This window comes from Eschrichtius robustus, chromosome 12, assembly GCF_028021215.1.
Source record: "Eschrichtius robustus isolate mEscRob2 chromosome 12, mEscRob2.pri, whole genome shotgun sequence".
NCBI lineage: Eukaryota > Metazoa > Chordata > Mammalia > Artiodactyla > Eschrichtiidae > Eschrichtius > Eschrichtius robustus.
Window position 1 is genome coordinate 84,676,175 of NC_090835.1, and position 18,071 is coordinate 84,694,245.

General features: G+C 47.6%; 1 protein-coding gene, 1 long non-coding RNA gene and 3 other non-coding genes across 7 annotated transcripts; 1 reads left to right on the forward strand and 4 right to left on the reverse strand.

Moving 5' to 3' along the window:
- The first annotated feature begins 256 nt into the window (after positions 1-256).
- Positions 257-14,749, forward strand: LOC137773544 (uncharacterized). 3 transcript variants are annotated; one of them, XR_011075702.1, is made up of 4 exons: positions 257-351; positions 9,672-9,814; positions 12,299-12,377; positions 14,500-14,749. It is a non-coding gene; the product is annotated as an uncharacterized lncRNA (long non-coding RNA). The 3 variants fall into 3 exon arrangements; XR_011075701.1 differs by lacking the exon at positions 257-351 and adding an exon at positions 7,348-7,513; XR_011075700.1 differs by lacking the exon at positions 257-351 and adding an exon at positions 9,470-9,584.
- On the reverse strand, positions 4,651-7,229 carry LOC137773543 (heat shock 70 kDa protein 1B). The gene has a single exon (XM_068558293.1). It carries the CDS (start codon positions 6,933-6,935, stop codon positions 5,010-5,012), a length of 1,926 nt encoding a protein of 641 aa, XP_068414394.1. The 5' UTR covers positions 6,936-7,229; the 3' UTR covers positions 4,651-5,009.
- Positions 14,750-15,559: 810 nt separating the features above from the next.
- Positions 15,560-15,642, reverse strand: LOC137774336 (small nucleolar RNA ZL8). Its single transcript, XR_011075860.1, has one exon. It is a non-coding gene; the product is annotated as a small nucleolar RNA ZL8 (small nucleolar RNA).
- Positions 15,643-15,998: 356 nt separating this feature from the next.
- LOC137774314 (small nucleolar RNA SNORD52) lies at positions 15,999-16,065 on the reverse strand. Its single transcript, XR_011075840.1, has one exon. It is a non-coding gene; the product is annotated as a small nucleolar RNA SNORD52 (small nucleolar RNA).
- Positions 16,066-16,491: 426 nt separating this feature from the next.
- LOC137774318 (small nucleolar RNA SNORD48) lies at positions 16,492-16,554 on the reverse strand. The gene has a single exon (XR_011075844.1). It is a non-coding gene; the product is annotated as a small nucleolar RNA SNORD48 (small nucleolar RNA).
- Between the last annotated feature and the right edge of the window lie 1,517 nt (positions 16,555-18,071).

The window sequence follows — 18,071 nt, forward strand, 5'->3', positions numbered from 1 at the left end:
GAATTTTCCCCATCGCTTGTCCAAACAAGACTAAAGTTAAGTGAAAGAGAGGCCATGAGTGGACGTTTCACATTCTTCTGGGCAAATATTCGGAGATGTTTTGTGAATTTTCAAAAACAAAAAAACAGGTGACTTTACTGGCCAGGCCGGAGAAGTCCGCGACGCTGCCAAGTGCGCGCGCAGCTGAACGCTCTTCCTGGGTGGCCTCCCAGATAGTCCTGTCCCTGCTTGTGTAACCAAGGGACTTCGCTCTAGTTCTCAATTGTCCCGGTTTGGATTCGGGGGTCCCTCCAAGGGACTGCCACCCTCCTCTGTCTAGCCAGCGAAATCTGAATTTGCAAGACCTGTCAGGTACATTAAACTTCCTGTCCTTTTTTTTTTTTTAAAAACACCTTTATTAAGGTGTAATTGTGTCCACTGAAAAAAAAATGCACGTCCTAAAAGTTGAGAATCTGTTTTATTTGGTGGATAAAACTGAGGACTTAGGCCTGGTCGCAGCCTCTCAGCTCTGTAGAGGTAAGGGAGAAGCCAGGCTATATAAGAGTTTTTGCGACAAAGATCGGGTAGTCGGCACTTCATAAGATTACTGTCAATTAGAGAAAACAAGGGATTTCCCTGGTGGCGCAGTGGTAAAGAATCTGCCTGCCAATGCAGGGGAAACGGGTTCGATCCCTGGTCCAGGAAGATCCCACATGCCGCGGAGCAACTAAGCCCCTGCGCCACAACTACTGAGCTTACGGTCTACAGCCTGCGTGTCACAGCTACTGAAGCCCGCGCATCTAGAGCCCGTGCTCCGCAACAAAAAGGAGCCACCACAATGAGAAGCCCACGCACCACAACGAAGAGTAGACCCCGATTGCTGCAGCTAGAGAAGGCCCTCCCGCAGCAGAGAAGACCCAATGCAGCCAAAAATAAAACAATAAATAAATTAAAATAGAAAATTAAAGAACCCCATACTGTCCTCCATAGTGGCTGTATCTATTTACATTCCCACCAACAGTGCAAGAGTGTCCCCTTTTCTCCACACTCTCTCCAGCATTTGTTGTTTGTAGATTTTCTGATGATTCCCACCCTAACTGGTGTGAGGTGATACCTCATTGTAGCTTTTTTTTTTTTAAACATCTTTATTGGAGTATAATTGCTTTACAATGGTGTGTTAGTTTCTGCTATATAACAAAGTGAATCAGACATACATATACATATATCCCCATATCTCCTCCCTCTTGCTTCTCCCTCCCACCCTCCCTATCCCACCCCTCTAGGTGGACACAAAGCACAGAGCTGATCTCCCTGTGCTATGTGGCTGCTTCCTACTAGCTAGCTATTTTACATTTGGTAGTGTATATGTGTCCACTATGGAGAACAGTGTGGAGGTTCCTTAAAAAACTAAAAATAGCCTTACCATATGATCCAGCAATCCCACTATTGGGCACATACCCAGAGAAAACCATAATTCAAAAAGACACATGCACCCCAATGTTTATTGCAGTATTATTTACAATAGCCAGGTCATGGAAGCAACCTAAATGCCCATCGACAGACGAATGGATAAGGAAGATGTGGTACAGATACACAATGGAATATTACTCAGCCATAAAAAGGAACGAAATTGGGTCATTTGTAGAGATGTGGATGGATCTAGAGACTGTCATACAGAGTGAAGTAACTCAGAAAGAGAAAAACAAATATCGTATATTAACGCATATATGTGGAACCTAGAAAAATGGTACAGATGAACCGGTTTGCAGGGCAGAAATAGAGACACAGATGTAGAGAACAAATGTATGGACACCAAGGGGGAAAAGTGGCGGGGTGGGGGATGGTGGTGGGATGAACTGGGAGGTTGGGATTGACATGTATACACTAATATGTATAAAATAGATAACTAATAAGAACCTGCTGTATAAAAAATAAATTAAATTTTTAAAAAAATTAAAACCAGACATCTCAAGTTAATGAATTTAACTAAACATGCCGCAACAAAGATCCCATGTGCCGCAACTAAGACCCGGCGCAGCCCAAAATAAATATTATTTTAAAAATCTCTTCCAAGAATCCTATAGTATTCATCTGTTTATTTGACACATTTCTCAGCTCCCAGTGGTTGAGTTCCGCCTGTGGTTGATGTTGCAAAGTGATTTTAAGTTCCAGGAAGTGTATATGTACAGGTAGGTGATGACGTCTCATATTCTAAAGTGGCTGTTTTTATTGGCCGCGGCGCGCCGCTTGCAGGATCTTAGGACTGAACCCAGGCCCGCAGTGAAAGCGCCGAGTCCTAACCACTGGACAAGAAAATTTCCTGATGTTGCTTTTTAATGAACCATTTCCCTAATGAGGACTCATGAAAGTAGTTGGCCCAGCTTCAGGAATTCTCTTCTTTGGCCCGTTAAGCCGTTGCTGGCGATTTCCCTAACCTTTATCATCGCTGCTGCTGCCAGTGAATCAACACTTTAAGGCTGTGGAAGGCTTCCAGCACTGGTTCACAGCAGAAAGCCCCTTGCCACCAGCTGCTGCTCCTGGAAGCACTGACACCTTCCTGTCCTGCCTCTCTTGGGTCCCCATACCTCTAAAAACATAATCAGGAGTAGCCTCTGGTGCAGTGGCTTTTTCTCAACTTTGGCTGAAACACTGAGACAATTTTAATTCTATACAATTTCTTGGCCTACTTCCAGAGACTCTGATTCTTCCGGGACCGGTATCAGTATTTCTTTTTTCTTTTTTCTTTTTTTTTTTAAATAAATTTATTTATTTATTTATTTATGGCTGTGTTGGGTCTTCGTTGCTGCATGCGGGCTTTCTCTAGTTGTGGTGAGTGGGGGCTACTCTCTGTTGCGGTGCGCGGGCTTCTCATTGCGGTGTGTTGTCTTGTTGTGGAGCACGGGCTCTAGGCACGCAGGCTTCAGGAGTTGTGGCTCCCAGGCTCGAGAGTGCAGGCTCAGTAGTTGTGGCGCACGGGCTTAGTTGCTCTGCAACATGTGGTATCTTCCCGGACAAGGACTCGAACCCGTGTCCCCTGCATTGGCAGGCGGATTCTTAACCACTGTGCCACCAGGGAATCCCGGTATCAGTATTTCTTTAGCTTCCCAAATGGTCTCAGTATACCACTGGGTTGGAGAACCATGGCTCCAGTGTTTTGAAGTTACAAGGTTTATTCCCTCTATTGCTTGGCTGGCTAAATTTTTTAAAAGTTAAGCAAGCCCCCAATTTCTGCTTCTGCAGCAGTTAAACTGCACATACTATATGCTATGGTCAGAGCCTATAATATTACAGTGCACCTATCTTGTAAGTAAGACCGGCCTTTGAGAATTGGCCCAGGAACCAAAACTATACTATTTCCTTTACAAGCTTTTCCTTTACAAGGCTTCCCATTCTTTGTCATTCCTAAGCTGTTTCAATTTCCCAGAGAGGAAGGATTTATAGAACGATAAAACACAGGGAACTTTAATTTGATTCTGGAGTAGATATTCCCAGGCTCAGTTTTTGGAAGGAGCAAGGTTGGGATTTATCAGGCTAGAGGAAGTGTTAAGGACGTTTAACTGCTCCAGTGAGAAGCAGCCCCTAGGGAAGGGCTTGTGTGGGAGGAACGCCCATCTCCCCATCTTCCCAGATCTATGCTGCACAGCTTTTATTTCCTCTTCGTTCATAATTAAATGTGCTATTAAGTTGCTTCTGTTTTGAGACTGTCCATGAAAAGAACAAAAAGGCTACTGATTGTTAAAACTGGGGTAAAACCACCACTTACAGCCAGACAGGAGCCACCCACGCTAGCCCCAGTGTTCAGGCAGTGTGAAAAATCCCTGGCCCCCAAATCATCACTTGTTCCTGCCTAGTTTTGCTCTGGATATAGCTTAAGTGACCACCTCCACATGCTACCTATGAAAAAAAAAAACTTTACAATACCTAAGTTAGAGGGTGGTGTGATGAGAACTACTGAGGATTACAGGAGGGACTCAGAGAACCAGGTGCAGTGCCTGGCCCATTCCTCTTTATTGCCATGCCCCCACTCTCAGTATCTCACTCCCCCAGACCCTCAGTTGAATAACTGCAGCTCCAGTGACCTTCATTGAACATGTTGCTTGCCTATAGCACATTTCTGCTCAAGTGATCTAGATCTTTGGAACTGAGGCCACTCAGGCAAATGCTTTATTTTGAAAGGAGCCAACCAAAACTAAGAGGCTAAGTAATTTGCACTAAGTCACTCAAGTGGGATTTATAAAACAGAGTATGAATCTGCATCTCATTTTTACTGTTTCGTCCACCCCTAAATTCATAACTTAAATAAAAGACTGGAAGACTCACAGGTCTAGTAAGAAATGAACAGCTCTGCACACAGTGAGTGCAAGACCCTAAGGAACCATGAACCCCTCTCAACACTGCCTTTGACACCACAACAATCTCTCCTCCCCAAAACCCTACTGCAGCTCCCATCCCTACTTTTACCTAAAACAAACCCCACCCCAATCAAAATGGGCACTTGGAATTTGTTTTCTGTCCTGGATGTGATTTACCACCTACAATAAAGTCCCAACAAAAACAGCCATACCCACGGCTCCTAATACGTATGATACTCTCTTCAGAAGTACAGCCCTTTCATGGTCTATGGATTTCAGAGAAGAGACTATTATCCCTCCCCAAATAAAAGCAGACATACATATTTAACATTTTATTCTTATTCCTTAAGCATACAAGTTTTTAATTCCATGAGTTTTGGTATGTTTACAAAGCAAAAAATAGGACAGAAGGTGGCAGTGTTAATCCATTTGAGAGAGGGAAAAACAAAAAAGGAAAGTGACCCTTACAGTACCAACGTACATGAAACGCAAATCATTCTGGTGAACGCATTGGTTATAACATACAGAAATAACAAAGACAAGCAAGCTAATTATTAAAGGTTAAAAGCTAACCTTAGAATGAACTGCTATAGTAGAGGACTAACATACAGGGAAATACCAAGGTCCTTGGGTCTCCTCTGTCTCAAAGAGGAATACAGAGAAACAATAGTAAGTCCCCTAATCCACCTCCTCAATGGTGGGGCCAGACCCAGAGCCCCCTTTAGGGGCCTGGGCCCCAAAGCCGCCAGCCCCGGGGCCACCCGCCCCCTGGTACAGTCCGCTGATGATGGGGTTACACACCTGCTCCAGCTCCTTCCTCTTGTGCTCAAACTCGTCCTTCTCGGCCAAGGTGTTGGCGTCCAGCCAGGAAATCACCTCCTGGCACTTGTCCAGCACCTTCTTCTTGTCGGCCTCGCTGATCTTGCCCTTCAGCCCCTCATCCTCCACGGCGCTCTTCATGTTGAAGGCGTACGACTCCAGGGCGTTCTTGGCAGACACCCTCTCGCGCTGGACCTCGTCCTCGGCTTTGTACTTCTCCGCCTCCTGCACCATGCGCTCGATATCCTCCTTGCTCAGCCGGCCCTTGTCGTTGGTGATGGTGATCTTGTTGGCCTTGCCCGTGCTCTTGTCCATGGCCGTGACGTTCAGGATGCCATTGGCGTCGATGTCGAAGGTCACCTCGATCTGGGGCACTCCCCTGGGGGCCGGTGGGATGCCGCTCAGCTCGAAGCGCCCCAGCAGGTTGTTGTCCCGCGTCATGGCCCTCTCGCCCTCGTACACCTGGATCAGCACGCCGGGCTGGTTGTCCGAATAGGTGGTGAAGATCTGCGTCTGCTTGGTGGGGATGGTGGAGTTGCGCTTGATCAGGGCAGTCATCACACCCCCAGCCGTCTCCAGCCCCAGCGACAGGGGAGCCACGTCCAGCAGCAGCAGGTCCTGCACGTTCTCAGACTTGTCCCCCATCAGGATGGCTGCCTGCACCGCCGCCCCATAGGCCACCGCCTCGTCGGGGTTGATGCTCTTGTTGAGGTCGCGCCCGTTGAAGAAGTCCTGCAGCAGCTTCTGCACCTTGGGGATGCGGGTGGAGCCCCCCACCAGGACCAGGTCTTGGATCTGAGCCTTGTCCAGCTTGGCGTCGCGCAGAGCCTTCTCCACCGGCTCCAGGGTGCTCCGGAACAGGTCCGAGCACAGCTCTTCGAACCGCGCCCTGGTGATGGACGTGTAGAAGTCGATGCCCTCGAACAGGGAATCGATCTCCAGGCTGGCCTGGGTGCTGGACGACAGGGTCCTCTTGGCCCTCTCGCAGGCGGTGCGCAGTCGCCTCACGGCCCGCTTGTTCTGGCTGATGTCCTTCTTGTGCTTCCTCTTGAACTCCTCCACGAAGTGGTTCACCAGCCTGTTGTCGAAGTCCTCCCCACCCAGGTGGGTGTCCCCGGCCGTGGCCTTCACCTCGAAGATGCCGTCGTCGATCGTCAGGATGGACACGTCGAACGTGCCCCCGCCCAGGTCAAAGATGAGCACGTTGCGCTCCCCCTTGCCCGTCCGGTCCAGGCCGTAGGCGATGGCGGCAGCCGTGGGCTCGTTGATGATCCTCAGCACGTTCAGCCCCGCGATCACCCCCGCATCCTTGGTGGCCTGGCGCTGCGAGTCGTTGAAGTAGGCCGGCACGGTGATCACCGCGTTGCTCACCGGGTGGCCCAGGTACGCCTCGGCGATCTCCTTCATCTTGGTCAGCACCATCGACGAGATCTCCTCGGGGTAGAACGCCTTGGTCTCCCCCTTGTAGCTCACCTGCACCTTGGGCTTGTCACCGTCGTTGATCACCCGGAAAGGCCAGTGCTTCATGTCCGACTGCACCACAGGGTCGCCGAACTTGCGGCCGATCAGCCGCTTCGCGTCAAACACGGTGTTCTGTGGGTTCAGCGCCACCTGGTTCTTGGCCGCGTCGCCGATGAGCCGCTCGGTGTCCGTGAAGGCCACGTAGCTGGGGGTGGTGCGGTTGCCCTGATCGTTGGCGATGATCTCTACTTTGCCGTGCTGGAACACCCCCACGCAGGAGTAGGTGGTGCCCAGATCGATGCCAATGGCCGTGCTTTTCGCCATGCCGGTGTCCTGCCCTCTCGGCTCCGCAACGAACTTCAGACCTGAAAACGGCCAACGAGTTCAGCGACGAGGAGCTCGGTCCTTTCGGAATCCGAAAACTGAACGCGCCGGTGCCGCTCGGGGTGGTCCTCGCAGATAGTGTGTCTGCGGAAGCTGCGCTCACCAACCACACCAATCCTAGCAGCTCTCTCCAGGCTTGCCGTTTCTCTGAGGGCGGCTCTGTGTTTATGGTTTTTCATCAAGCTCCGCCTTTTCCCTCCTCAGCCAATCACAGAGCTCAGTTCGGCTGCCGGGTCGGGAATATTCCAGGGGTTTCGCCTCAGGTCCTGCCCCCTGGTTTTCTGGGACCAATCAGCCCCCTGGGTGCCGCCGCCCCCCCCCCCCCCAGAACTCTCCAGACTCTTCTGGGATTCGCTGGAGGAAACTGGAGTCCTAAGGGAAGGGGGGAGAGGCGCCGGGAAGAGTCGTTGTCGACTCCGGCCACCCAGTCTCCGTTTCCCTGGCGAGCCGCCTGCCAAGTAGTTGGATGTCGGCCGGAAGGATGAGCACTAGGCTTGTAATAAGTAGGGCGGTGAGAGGTTCGTGGGGCTCAAATAAGTTTGATTGTTTAAAGTAGGATTAGGGGGTACGCGATTCCGGGGAGACCCAAATTACAGAACGATCCGGAGTTTCTCTAAGAGGGTGGGGTATCTGTGGCCCAAAGAGACGCTGATTGGAGCCTGACGCTGATGGAAGCAGCCGCGTTTGGGCCGGTTCGCGGAGGGGCCGGGCTGCCTGAGAATTGCCTTGGCCATCCCGGCGTTTTTCCCATCTTATTTTTAAAATAGGAAGGACAAGGAAAGAGATAATGCAGTATAGTTTTGGCGTCATCTTTAGCCCTATATGGATGGAATATCTGGGGATGGGAAAATTTGAATTTTCAAAAGAAAAGTAATCAGGTAAACAGACGGTTCTTAAATTGCAGAAGGTTCCCAACGCCTTAGAAGGGACGTTTTCGGTCAGGGGCGTGGGGAGGGAAGGGCAGGGTTGGATCCACTGCGCCCCTGTCCCCGCCCAGAACCGCTCCCGTTTTCCTCGGGCTGGACTGGGGCTTGAGGAAGAAAAAAAATCTCTGTAGAAATTCAGCTATCATCAGGCCTTTGGGGCTCTCCCAGTTCCTCATCTTTCCCAGCCTGGGGTCCGGGCCACTCCCCTGTTTCCCTTCTGCCTTCTTCATTCCTGGTTCAGCCTCGGATGACTGGTGGTGCCAGGATTAACCTGAGTCCGGAATTCGGCCTTCTGCCTTGTCACTTGCAGCCTCTAGGCTGTCCACCGCTTTAAAATAAATGTGATGTGGTGGTGAGCCTGCGAGGGCGGGGCGGGAATGTTTACTCCTCTTTAACAGCATCATATGCTACAGCAGGTTGGCAGGTGGCTCACTTGAAAGCAAACTGGTCGGGATGGTGCTGTAAAGTGGGAGAGGTTGGCGGGACCCAGATTCTAGCTCCTTTAAAACTTAAGATTATTTGCTGTGCACGTAATTCTTCCATTTAGTTTTTTAGCCTGGATTTCAACTTTCTGTGCATTACCTTCCTTCCTGTTTTAGATACAGTTATATTTGGTAATTTGTTTTGGCCTTTGTTTCTTCATCCTTTGTGGGCAATGCAAGACCCCTTGTTAAGCACCTAAAATGAAAATGTGAGGGACATTAAGGCAACAGTGCGGGGTTCACAACCCACAGAGAAGTAGACTCATTGCTGTACTCACACGTCTTGAGCGTAAAAAACATAACAGCGCAAGTGGGAGGAGGCAGGGTTTTTTTTTTTTCTATTTGTTTATTTTATTTATTTATTTATTTTGGCTGTGTTGGGTATTCGTTGCTGGACGCGGGCTTTCTCTAGTTGTGGCAAGTGGAGGCTACTCTTTGTTGCGGTGCCTGGGCTCCTCATTGCGGTGGCTTCTCTCGTGTGGAACAGGGGCGCGTGGGCTGCAGTAGTTGTGGCGCACGGGCTCAGTTGCTCCGCGGCATGTGGGATTTTCCGAGACCAGGGATCGAACCCGTTTCCCCTGCATTGTCAAGTGGATTCTCAACCACTGCGCCACCATGGAAGCCCCGGTCCTATGCATTTCTTTTTGTTTTTACTATGATACTTAACTCCAAACAGTATATTGTTTTTTTAAAATTTATTTTATTGAAGTATGGTTGATTTACAATGTTGTGTTAATGTCTGCTCTACAGCAAAATGATTGTTATACATATATATATATATATATATATTCCTTTTCATATTATTTTCTATCCAGTTTATCACAGGATATTGAATATACTGTGCTATACAGTAGGAACTTTAGGCGATATATTGTTTAGTGGTAAATGTTTTTAAGCATTACATACTATTTTTCTGTGATCTGCTTTTTTTCTTCACATTGTGAGATTAATCCACGCTGGTATGTTAGTCATCCTACTGCTGCATGTAACACATGGTGTATTTTATGAATATACCCCCACTTCCCTATTGGAGAACACGTGAGTTCCTTTTTTTCTCCCCCCTTACCAACAGTACCATCAAGGATGTATATATTAATCCCTGTATCTGTATGTGAGTGTTTAGGGTGCATCACCAGAAGTGGAAACACTGGGTTGAAGAGAGCATGCCTCATTTTTAGTAGGTACTGATAAACTGTTTTCCAAAGGGATTCTATAAAGTTATATTCCTGCAAACAATGTCCAAAACAGTTTTTATTTCTTGGCTCTAGGATTTCCTCACAAACCAGATTACATCCAGAAGCTTTGTTGGAGGCTGTTGCATCACGCAGGGGAGCTAAGTGAGACGACGGTGGATCCCACCAGAGTCAAGGAGCAGTAGAGTTGTGAGATGCGGCCAAATTTTGGTGTTAAGGTATCGCCAGCATGATTTGTTGACAAATTGGATATAGAATATGCAAACAGGACTCAAGCAGACTCCAAGAGTTCGGGCACAAGCAACAGGCAGGTAGAGGTATCATTCTGGAGGGGCTTGCGCACTAGCCAGTTGCTAAGGATTCCAGGGATGAGAGGCCTGGGGAAACAGGCCTGGGAGGCTCACGGGCTTCAGTAGCTGAGATGGCAGGCCAGTCTCTGCGTAGATTAATTTTGGAGAGCTATGAGATCTGCCTAGTGGGTTGGGTGGACTGTTTATTTCTGAAAGTGCTCCTGGGGGTGAAGAAGATTCAGTGTGCTTTGGGGTAGGGGTCTTATCAAATCACTGTCACCCCCGTGAAGAGAGGCTGTAGGGCTCAAGAATGCGAGGACTGGAAAGTGATTTCCATGCCTGGAATTAAGAAAACTTCACGTGACCATCTTCACCATGCCTGTACCTCAATCTTTTTAATGTAAATTAATTAATTAATTTATTTATTTATTTATTTATTTATTTATTTATTTATTTTTATTTATTTATGGCTGCGTTGGGTCTTCGTTGCTGCACGCAGGCTTTCTCTAGTTGCGGTGAGCGGGGGCTACTCTTTGGTTGCGACTCATGGCCTTCTCATTGCAGTGGCTTCTCTTGCTGCAGAGCACGGGCTCTAGGTGTGCAGGCTTCAGCAGTTGTGGCTCACGGGCTCTAGAGCGCAGGCTCAGGAGTTGTGGCGCATGGGCCCAATTGCTCGGTGGCATGTGGGATCCTCCTGGACCAGGGATCAGATCGAACCCATGTCCGCTGGATTCTTAACCACTGCACCACCATGGAAGTCCCTCACTCTTATACTCTAAACCTGGGACTGACAAAGGAAGGAGGGTCTGAACACCTAGGGCAGGACTTGGATCATTCTCTGCAAGAGAATGCAGAAGAGACCCTATGGACAAGAAATGACGTTCACCATTTAATAGTAATGTCAAGGACTAAGGAAAACTGGATGAGGTACTGACTAGGCTATGTTAGCTAATGTCTAAACTATTTGGAATAATATAATTGTAGCTAATGCCTAAATAAGGCTTACTATGTGTTAGGCAGTTTTAAGTGCATTTAAATATAGTTAAACCTAACAACTCCGTAAGAGTAGGTACTCTTTGGGGCTTCCCTGGTGGTGCAGTGGTTAAGAATCCGCCTGCCAATGCAGGGGACACGGGTTCGAGCCCTGGCCCGGGAAGATACCACATGCCGTGGAGCAATTCAGCCCGTTCGCCACAACTACTGAGCCTGCGCTCTAGAGCTCGCGAGCCACAACTACTGAGCCCACGTGCCACAACTACTGAAGCCAGCGCACCTAGAGCCCGTGCTCTGCAACAGGAGAAGCCACCACAATGAGAAGCCCATGCAGCGCCACGAAGAGGAGCCCCCGCTCACCGCAACCGGAGAAAGCCTGTGCGCAGCAACAAAGACCCAACGCAACCAAAAATAAAAATAAAGAAATTAAAAAAAAAAAACAGTAGGTACTCTTTTATCCATTTACAAATGAGGAAATAGAGTGGCTAAGTAACTTAGCCAAAGTTGAACAGCTGTAAGTATTCAGTCTGGCTCCCTACATCTTAACCCAGTCCCCTGTACTTCCTATGTGATACTGTCACCCTAGAAAAATGCACTTACAAATGCAAGTCCTCATGTACACTACCCAGAGACACCCATCAACCTAGAATTGTTGTTGTTTTTTTTTTTTGCCTAAATAAAAATGGGCAGAAATGTGTTTGGAAGGGTAGAATCTAAACTATAGGGAAGTATGTGAACAAAAAAGAACCAAGCTGCAACATAACTACGTGGAGTATTAGTCCATATTTATGAAGCTCAAAAAGATACAAAACACAAAACCAAACAATATTTTAGGGACACATTCAATTCAGAGTACAAAGAAAAGCCAAAGAATGATACAGCCACAATTCAGCTGGGTGACATCCTCTGAGTGGGAGGGAGAAAAAGAAAAATGGAATCAAAGAAAGGTTTGCTTCAGTTATTGGAAATGTTTAAAGCTAGGCCATAGGTGTATTATATACTAGACAGAAAGGAATTTGAATCCTGACTGACACTGATCTCGGAGAGACCAGTGAGTGGTCCTGAAGAGAGATCTTAGTTCCTGCCCGGGAATAGAACCTAGCCGCTAGTCCAGCAGGGGCTAGAGGCTAGAAGCAAAGTTCCCTGGCTCTTGCCCCATTTGAAAGCAAGAATGTTTGAGGCAACAACTGTAAGAACAGGTACAAAGTTTATTATTAGAGACACAGCACAAGTGGGAGAACAGCACACAGAGAAACAGTTTATTTAAGATGGAAGCAAGGCAGAAATACACGGAGAGAAAGGATACGGGTGTCCTCTCTAATGAGGAGTACCGTGAAAGGGTGATTTAAATCACATGTAGGACGGGCCTTCCAGGTCTTTGTTTACCTGTAGCCAATTATCTTGTTTCTTTTTTCACAGCTGACCAGTCCTAGACCCTCCCCAAGATGCGAGTGCAGCTTTTTGCCAAGATGGATTCCGCTACAGAGGCCTGTGGGGGGTATGTCCACACTTATTATGGGGTGGTGCCCCCTGCCTTTTTGACCCCCAAGGAGCCTTTCTGCGCATGTGCAGACAGGGAAGTTTACCTTGACCTCAGGAATGCTCATCTTATCTCTTAACTTCAGCAGAGCTCAGCTTCTGCCACTTGCTTTGTCCTTGGAGTGTCTGGGTGAGAACCAAGCTTCAATTTTACTCCACTTGACAAACACCAGTGTCCAGCTCAGGGGCCTCAATACCTCCTATCTCTCTGACCTTAGGGAAATTATTTAACATCCCTGAGCTTTCCTCTCCTTGCTTGCAAGGTAGGGTAGATACATATCTACTTTGCAAGGTTTTAAGGATTCAATAAAATGAAACACATAAAAAGCCTACGACAGACCAAAGCACTAAATATATGGTGGCTGCTAAGATTATACAGAACCCGTGGTCAGAGAATAGCAATGGGAGCAGCTAACTGTCCTGTAGGGAGTACCAAACAGGGCAATTTCAAGGAGGGAAAAAAAAAAAAAAAGATCTGGCAAAAGACGATTAAGGAAAATAAAAGTTGGAAAAAATCTTTGCTGAGTGGGGACCAAGCTGGAAACGTTCCATAGGAAAACAGATACAAAAGATGTGCAATACTCAAAAGATGAATTATTAGGTACACAAACTGGTACACTCCACCTGGAGTAGTGATGGCAGGTAGAGAAACAGGCACTCTGAAGGAGACTGCTGTTACGAGTATAAACTGGGACAACTTTATGGAACATACATTACTACTTTAAATGCCCAAATCCTTTGACTCTGAAATTCTACTTTTGGAAATGTATTCTACAACACAACTTCAAATGGGTGCAAATTAATAGGGAATCAGCACTGGTATATACCATGACCAGAAGCTCAAACACCCCCTTACCAGAAGCTGGATAATTTACAATACAGCCTTACAGCAGCATACTCTGTACATGCTGGTGGGGAATCTCCTTTATGACGATGACAAATAGGAGCACAGAGTATGCTTTTTCCCCCATTTTTTTTACTGTGGTGAAAATACACATAAAATTTACCATCTTTACCATTTTTTAAAAAATTTTTATTGGGGTATCGTTGACTTACAATGTCGTGTTAGTTTCAGGTATACAGCAGAGTGAATCAGCTATACATATATCCACTCTTTTTTGTTACATTCTTTTCCCATATAGGCCATTACAGAGTATTGAGTAGAGTTCCCTGTGCTATACAATAGCGCATTAGTTACTTTTTTTATATGTAGTAGCATGTATGTGTTAATCCTAATCTTCCAATTGATCCCCCTCCCCATCTTTACCACTTTTAAGCATACAGTTCAGTGGTAATAAACATTCATCACACTGAGCAACCATCATCACCATCCATCCCCGTGAACTCTTTTCATCTTCTAAAACAGAAACTCTATATCCATTAAACAGTAACTCTTCATTTCCTCATTCCCTGCCCCTGGCAAACCACCAGTATATGCTTCTAAAATATATCTGGACAACTATGTTTTCACCAATTGATCAAAAGGCAAATTGGATGTCTGTGTTAATGGTGTCATAAAAACCTCAAATATTAGTATACTATCACAATCAATCTAGAAATTCTTAACATTGGTGTCAATATGTGGCAAATCTACTTTTTGTATGTCGTTGCAAAGAGGTACAGCTAGGGACTTCCCTGGTGGTGCAGTGGTTAAGAATCTGCCCGCCAATGCAGGGAACACGGGTTCGAGCCCTGGTCCGGGAAGATCCCACATGCCGCGGAGCGACTAAGCCCGTGAGCCACAACTACTGAAGCCCGCGTGCCTGGAGCCCATGCACCACAACATGAGAAACCACTGCAATGAGAGGCCCAAGCACCACAACGAAGAGTAGCCCCCGCTCACCGCAACTAGAGAAAACCCGCGGCCCCAGCAACAAAGACCCAATGCAGCCAAAAATAAATAAATAAATTTATAAAAAAAAAAAAAAAAAGAGGTACAGCTAGATGTCAACTGTGATGCTCATTCACTGGTGGTTAACCTTTCATGTCCCTAAACCTTTCTGTACCGTCTTGTTTTCACTGAGACCAATCTATTTTTTATTTGCTTTAAAATATTTGATTGGGCTTCCCTGGTGGCGCAGTGGTTGAGAATCTGCCTGCCAACGCAGGGGACACGGGTTCGAGCCCTGGTCTGGGAAGATCCCACATGCCGTGGAGCAACTAGGCCCGTGAGCCACAACTACTGAGCCTGCGCGTCTGGAGCCTGTGCTCCGCAACAAGAGAGGCCGCGACAGTGAGAGACCCGCGCACCGCGATGAAGAGTGGCCCCCGCTTGCCACAACTAGAGAAAGCCCTCGCACAGAAACGAAGACCAACACAACCAAAAATAAATAAATAAAAATAAATTTTAAAAAAAATATATATATATATTTTATTGGAATCCTTTGGGTAGGACCAAGTAAAGGCCACCTAATTGATTTTGGTCCCCAAATTTCTAGGCAGTCCCCTCCCTCCACCCCAGGAGGTTGACAGCTGCTCACGCGGGTTAATGCAGGAAAGATGTGAAGTTCTGAGGGTCTGTCCAACACCAGGTAGAGAACATCCTTTGTGTCAGCAAAATTCTAAAATTTCATAAAAGCAACACATATTAGAAACATGCAAGCAACTGGCAGTAAAGCATGAATCTAGGGCTTCCCTGGTGGCGCAGTGGTTAAGAATCTGCCTGCCAACGCAGGGGACACGGGTTCAAGCCCTGGTCCGGGAAGATCCCACATGCCACGGGGAAACTAAGCCCATGTGCCACAACTACTGAGCCTGTGCTCTAGAGCCCGCGTGCCACAACTACTGAAGCCCAAGCGCCTTAAAGCCTGTGCTCCACAACAAGAGAAACCACCACAAGAAGAAGCCCTCGCACTGCAACGAAGACCCAATGCAGCCAAAAATAAGTAAATAAAATAAATTATTTTAATAAAGCATAAATCATAGATACAGGAACAGATTGGTAGTTATCAGAGGGAAAGGTGGTTAGGCAAAAAGGATCAGTTGCATGGTGACTAGACTTACTGTGGTGATCGCTTTCTAGTGTATATAAATATCCAAAACGTTATGTTCCTGAAACTAATGTAGTTTTATACCAGTTTTACTTTAAAAAGGAAAGGTCTGGGTGGGCAGGGGAATTGCCACACAGGGTGGAAAGAGGCATAAGAGTGGATCAGGTGGTTTCAAAGATCCTCAGAGAAGTTCTCAGAGACTCTAGTCCAACCAGGTCATCATTACCACTCTGGAGCTGGTAGAAAAACCAGCAAGAGACTTACCACAGTACCCAGGCAGAAGGCACGCTACTCTCCACTTCTTGTCACTCTCCACTTCTTGTCACAGCTTGCTGATGAAACTGGCAGGAACCATTACCTGGGCATCCCAGCCATCCCAACAGCACTTCTCCAAGAGGAGAATTCCAAACTTTAGGCCTTCAGCCACCAGGCTATCCCTGAATCTCTGTGAAGGGGCACTGCCCCGGCTGGGCTTCCAAAGCTCTCAAGCTAGAAAGATGAAAGCAGGACCACCGATGAGAAATACAAGCAGAGAGCTACAGCCCTCCCATTGGCTCCTCTCAAAAATCCAAGTATCCAGTTCCCCAAATGAGTCAGAAATTAATTTTGACATCAGGACCAGCATCAGAGACTCTAGTCTGAGAAATCATCATCCCCAATTTAGGGAGACCTGGATCAAGGGAAACCATTATGGGGAGGAATCTAGAACATTCAAAGACAACAGCCCCAGTATACGGATCTAGCAAATTAAGAATTCAGGGATGGGAAGTTCAGGAGAGAAAAGAAGTAGGAAACAAACTTAGAACTGCGGAGAACAGCTCCATCAAGGAAGCCCAGCATGCAGGGTAGTTTATAGTAGTAAAACAGGTGGAGAAAGCAGGTTTAGCAAGGCTTAAACAAAACGCTGGGGAGTTAAAAAAGTGAGAGACACTTGAGAGCGCCCGCACACCTAACACTCACCTTTATTCAAAAATAACACATGGGTCGGTGAACGTCTTAATCCCCTAATGGAGAAACGAGACACACGAATAAGTGGCTTCTCCGAGCCCAAATACTAGGGATCCCAACCCGGGGGATGGAGGTGGTCAGCGCGCTGCGGTGATGGCGTCAGCGAGACACTCAGAATCACCTGGGGTCATCATCATCCCCGTCCTCCCCCAGTACAACCACCAGCCACTCCATATCGCACAATCCACTCACCCTCGAGGCGCTGCGGACCCTCCTTCGAGAATCAGGGTCCTGGGAAGAAACCAGTGAGTTAGCAGAAGCCAGGGCGACTACCAGACAAGTCCCCCCTGCCCTGGGCTGGGTCAGTTCCAAGCAGTGGTGTCACAGAGACATCAGAAATTCTAGTCTGTAATGATAGCTCATCCTGCTCAGCCCGAGACTTCGGTCCCTTCAGTGTCCAACACGGCCCTGAGGTACTCAGGTACCTGTACGCCGGCAGCTGTGCAAAGATAGCGCAGGCGGTAGCCTTCCTTTTCCGCCAGGCGGATCCTAAAGCCACCATCTTCGCCATCCACCAGTTCACTGCACAAAGAGAACGACAAGGCCTGGGCCAGGGCCGTTTATTTACGGCGGCGTGGCGTCGGGGCCTGACGGGCCTATAGCTGTCTTCTGAGAGGCCTGTCTCGATCCTCAGAATTTTCCCCATCGCTTGTCCAAACAAGACTAAAGTTAAGTGAAAGAGAGGCCATGAGTGGACGTTTCACATTCTTCTGGGCAAATATTCGGAGATGTTTTGTGAATTTTCAAAAACAAAAAAACAGGTGACTTTACTGGCCAGGCCGGAGAAGTCCGCGACGCTGCCAAGTGCGCGCGCAGCTGAACGCTCTTCCTGGGTGGCCTCCCAGATAGTCCTGTCCCTGCTTGTGTAACCAAGGGACTTCGCTCTAGTTCTCAATTGTCCCGGTTTGGATTCGGGGGTCCCTCCAAGGGACTGCCACCCTCCTCTGTCTAGCCAGCGAAATCTGAATTTGCAAGACCTGTCAGGTACATTAAACTTCCTGTCCTTTTTTTTTTTTAAAAACACCTTTATTAAGGTGTAATTGTGTCCACTGAAAAAAAAATGCACGTCCTAAAAGTTGAGAATCTGTTTTATTTGGTGGATAAAACTGAGGACTTAGGCCTGGTCGCAGCCTCTCAGCTCTGTAGAGGTAAGGGAGAAGCCAGGCTATATAAGAGTTTTTGCGACAAAGATCGGGTAGTCGGCACTTCATAAGATTACTGTCAATTAGAGAAAACAAGGGATTTCCCTGGTGGCGCAGTGGTAAAGAATCTGCCTGCCAATGCAGGGGAAACGGGTTCGATCCCTGGTCCAGGAAGATCCCACATGCCGCGGAGCAACTAAGCCCCTGCGCCACAACTACTGAGCTTACGGTCTACAGCCTGCGTGTCACAGCTACTGAAGCCCGCGCATCTAGAGCCCGTGCTCCGCAACAAAAAGGAGCCACCACAATGAGAAGCCCACGCACCACAACGAAGAGTAGACCCCGATTGCTGCAGCTAGAGAAGGCCCTCCCGCAGCAGAGAAGACCCAATGCAGCCAAAAATAAAACAATAAATAAATTAAAATAGAAAATTAAAGAACCCCATACTGTCCTCCATAGTGGCTGTATCTATTTACATTCCCACCAACAGTGCAAGAGTGTCCCCTTTTCTCC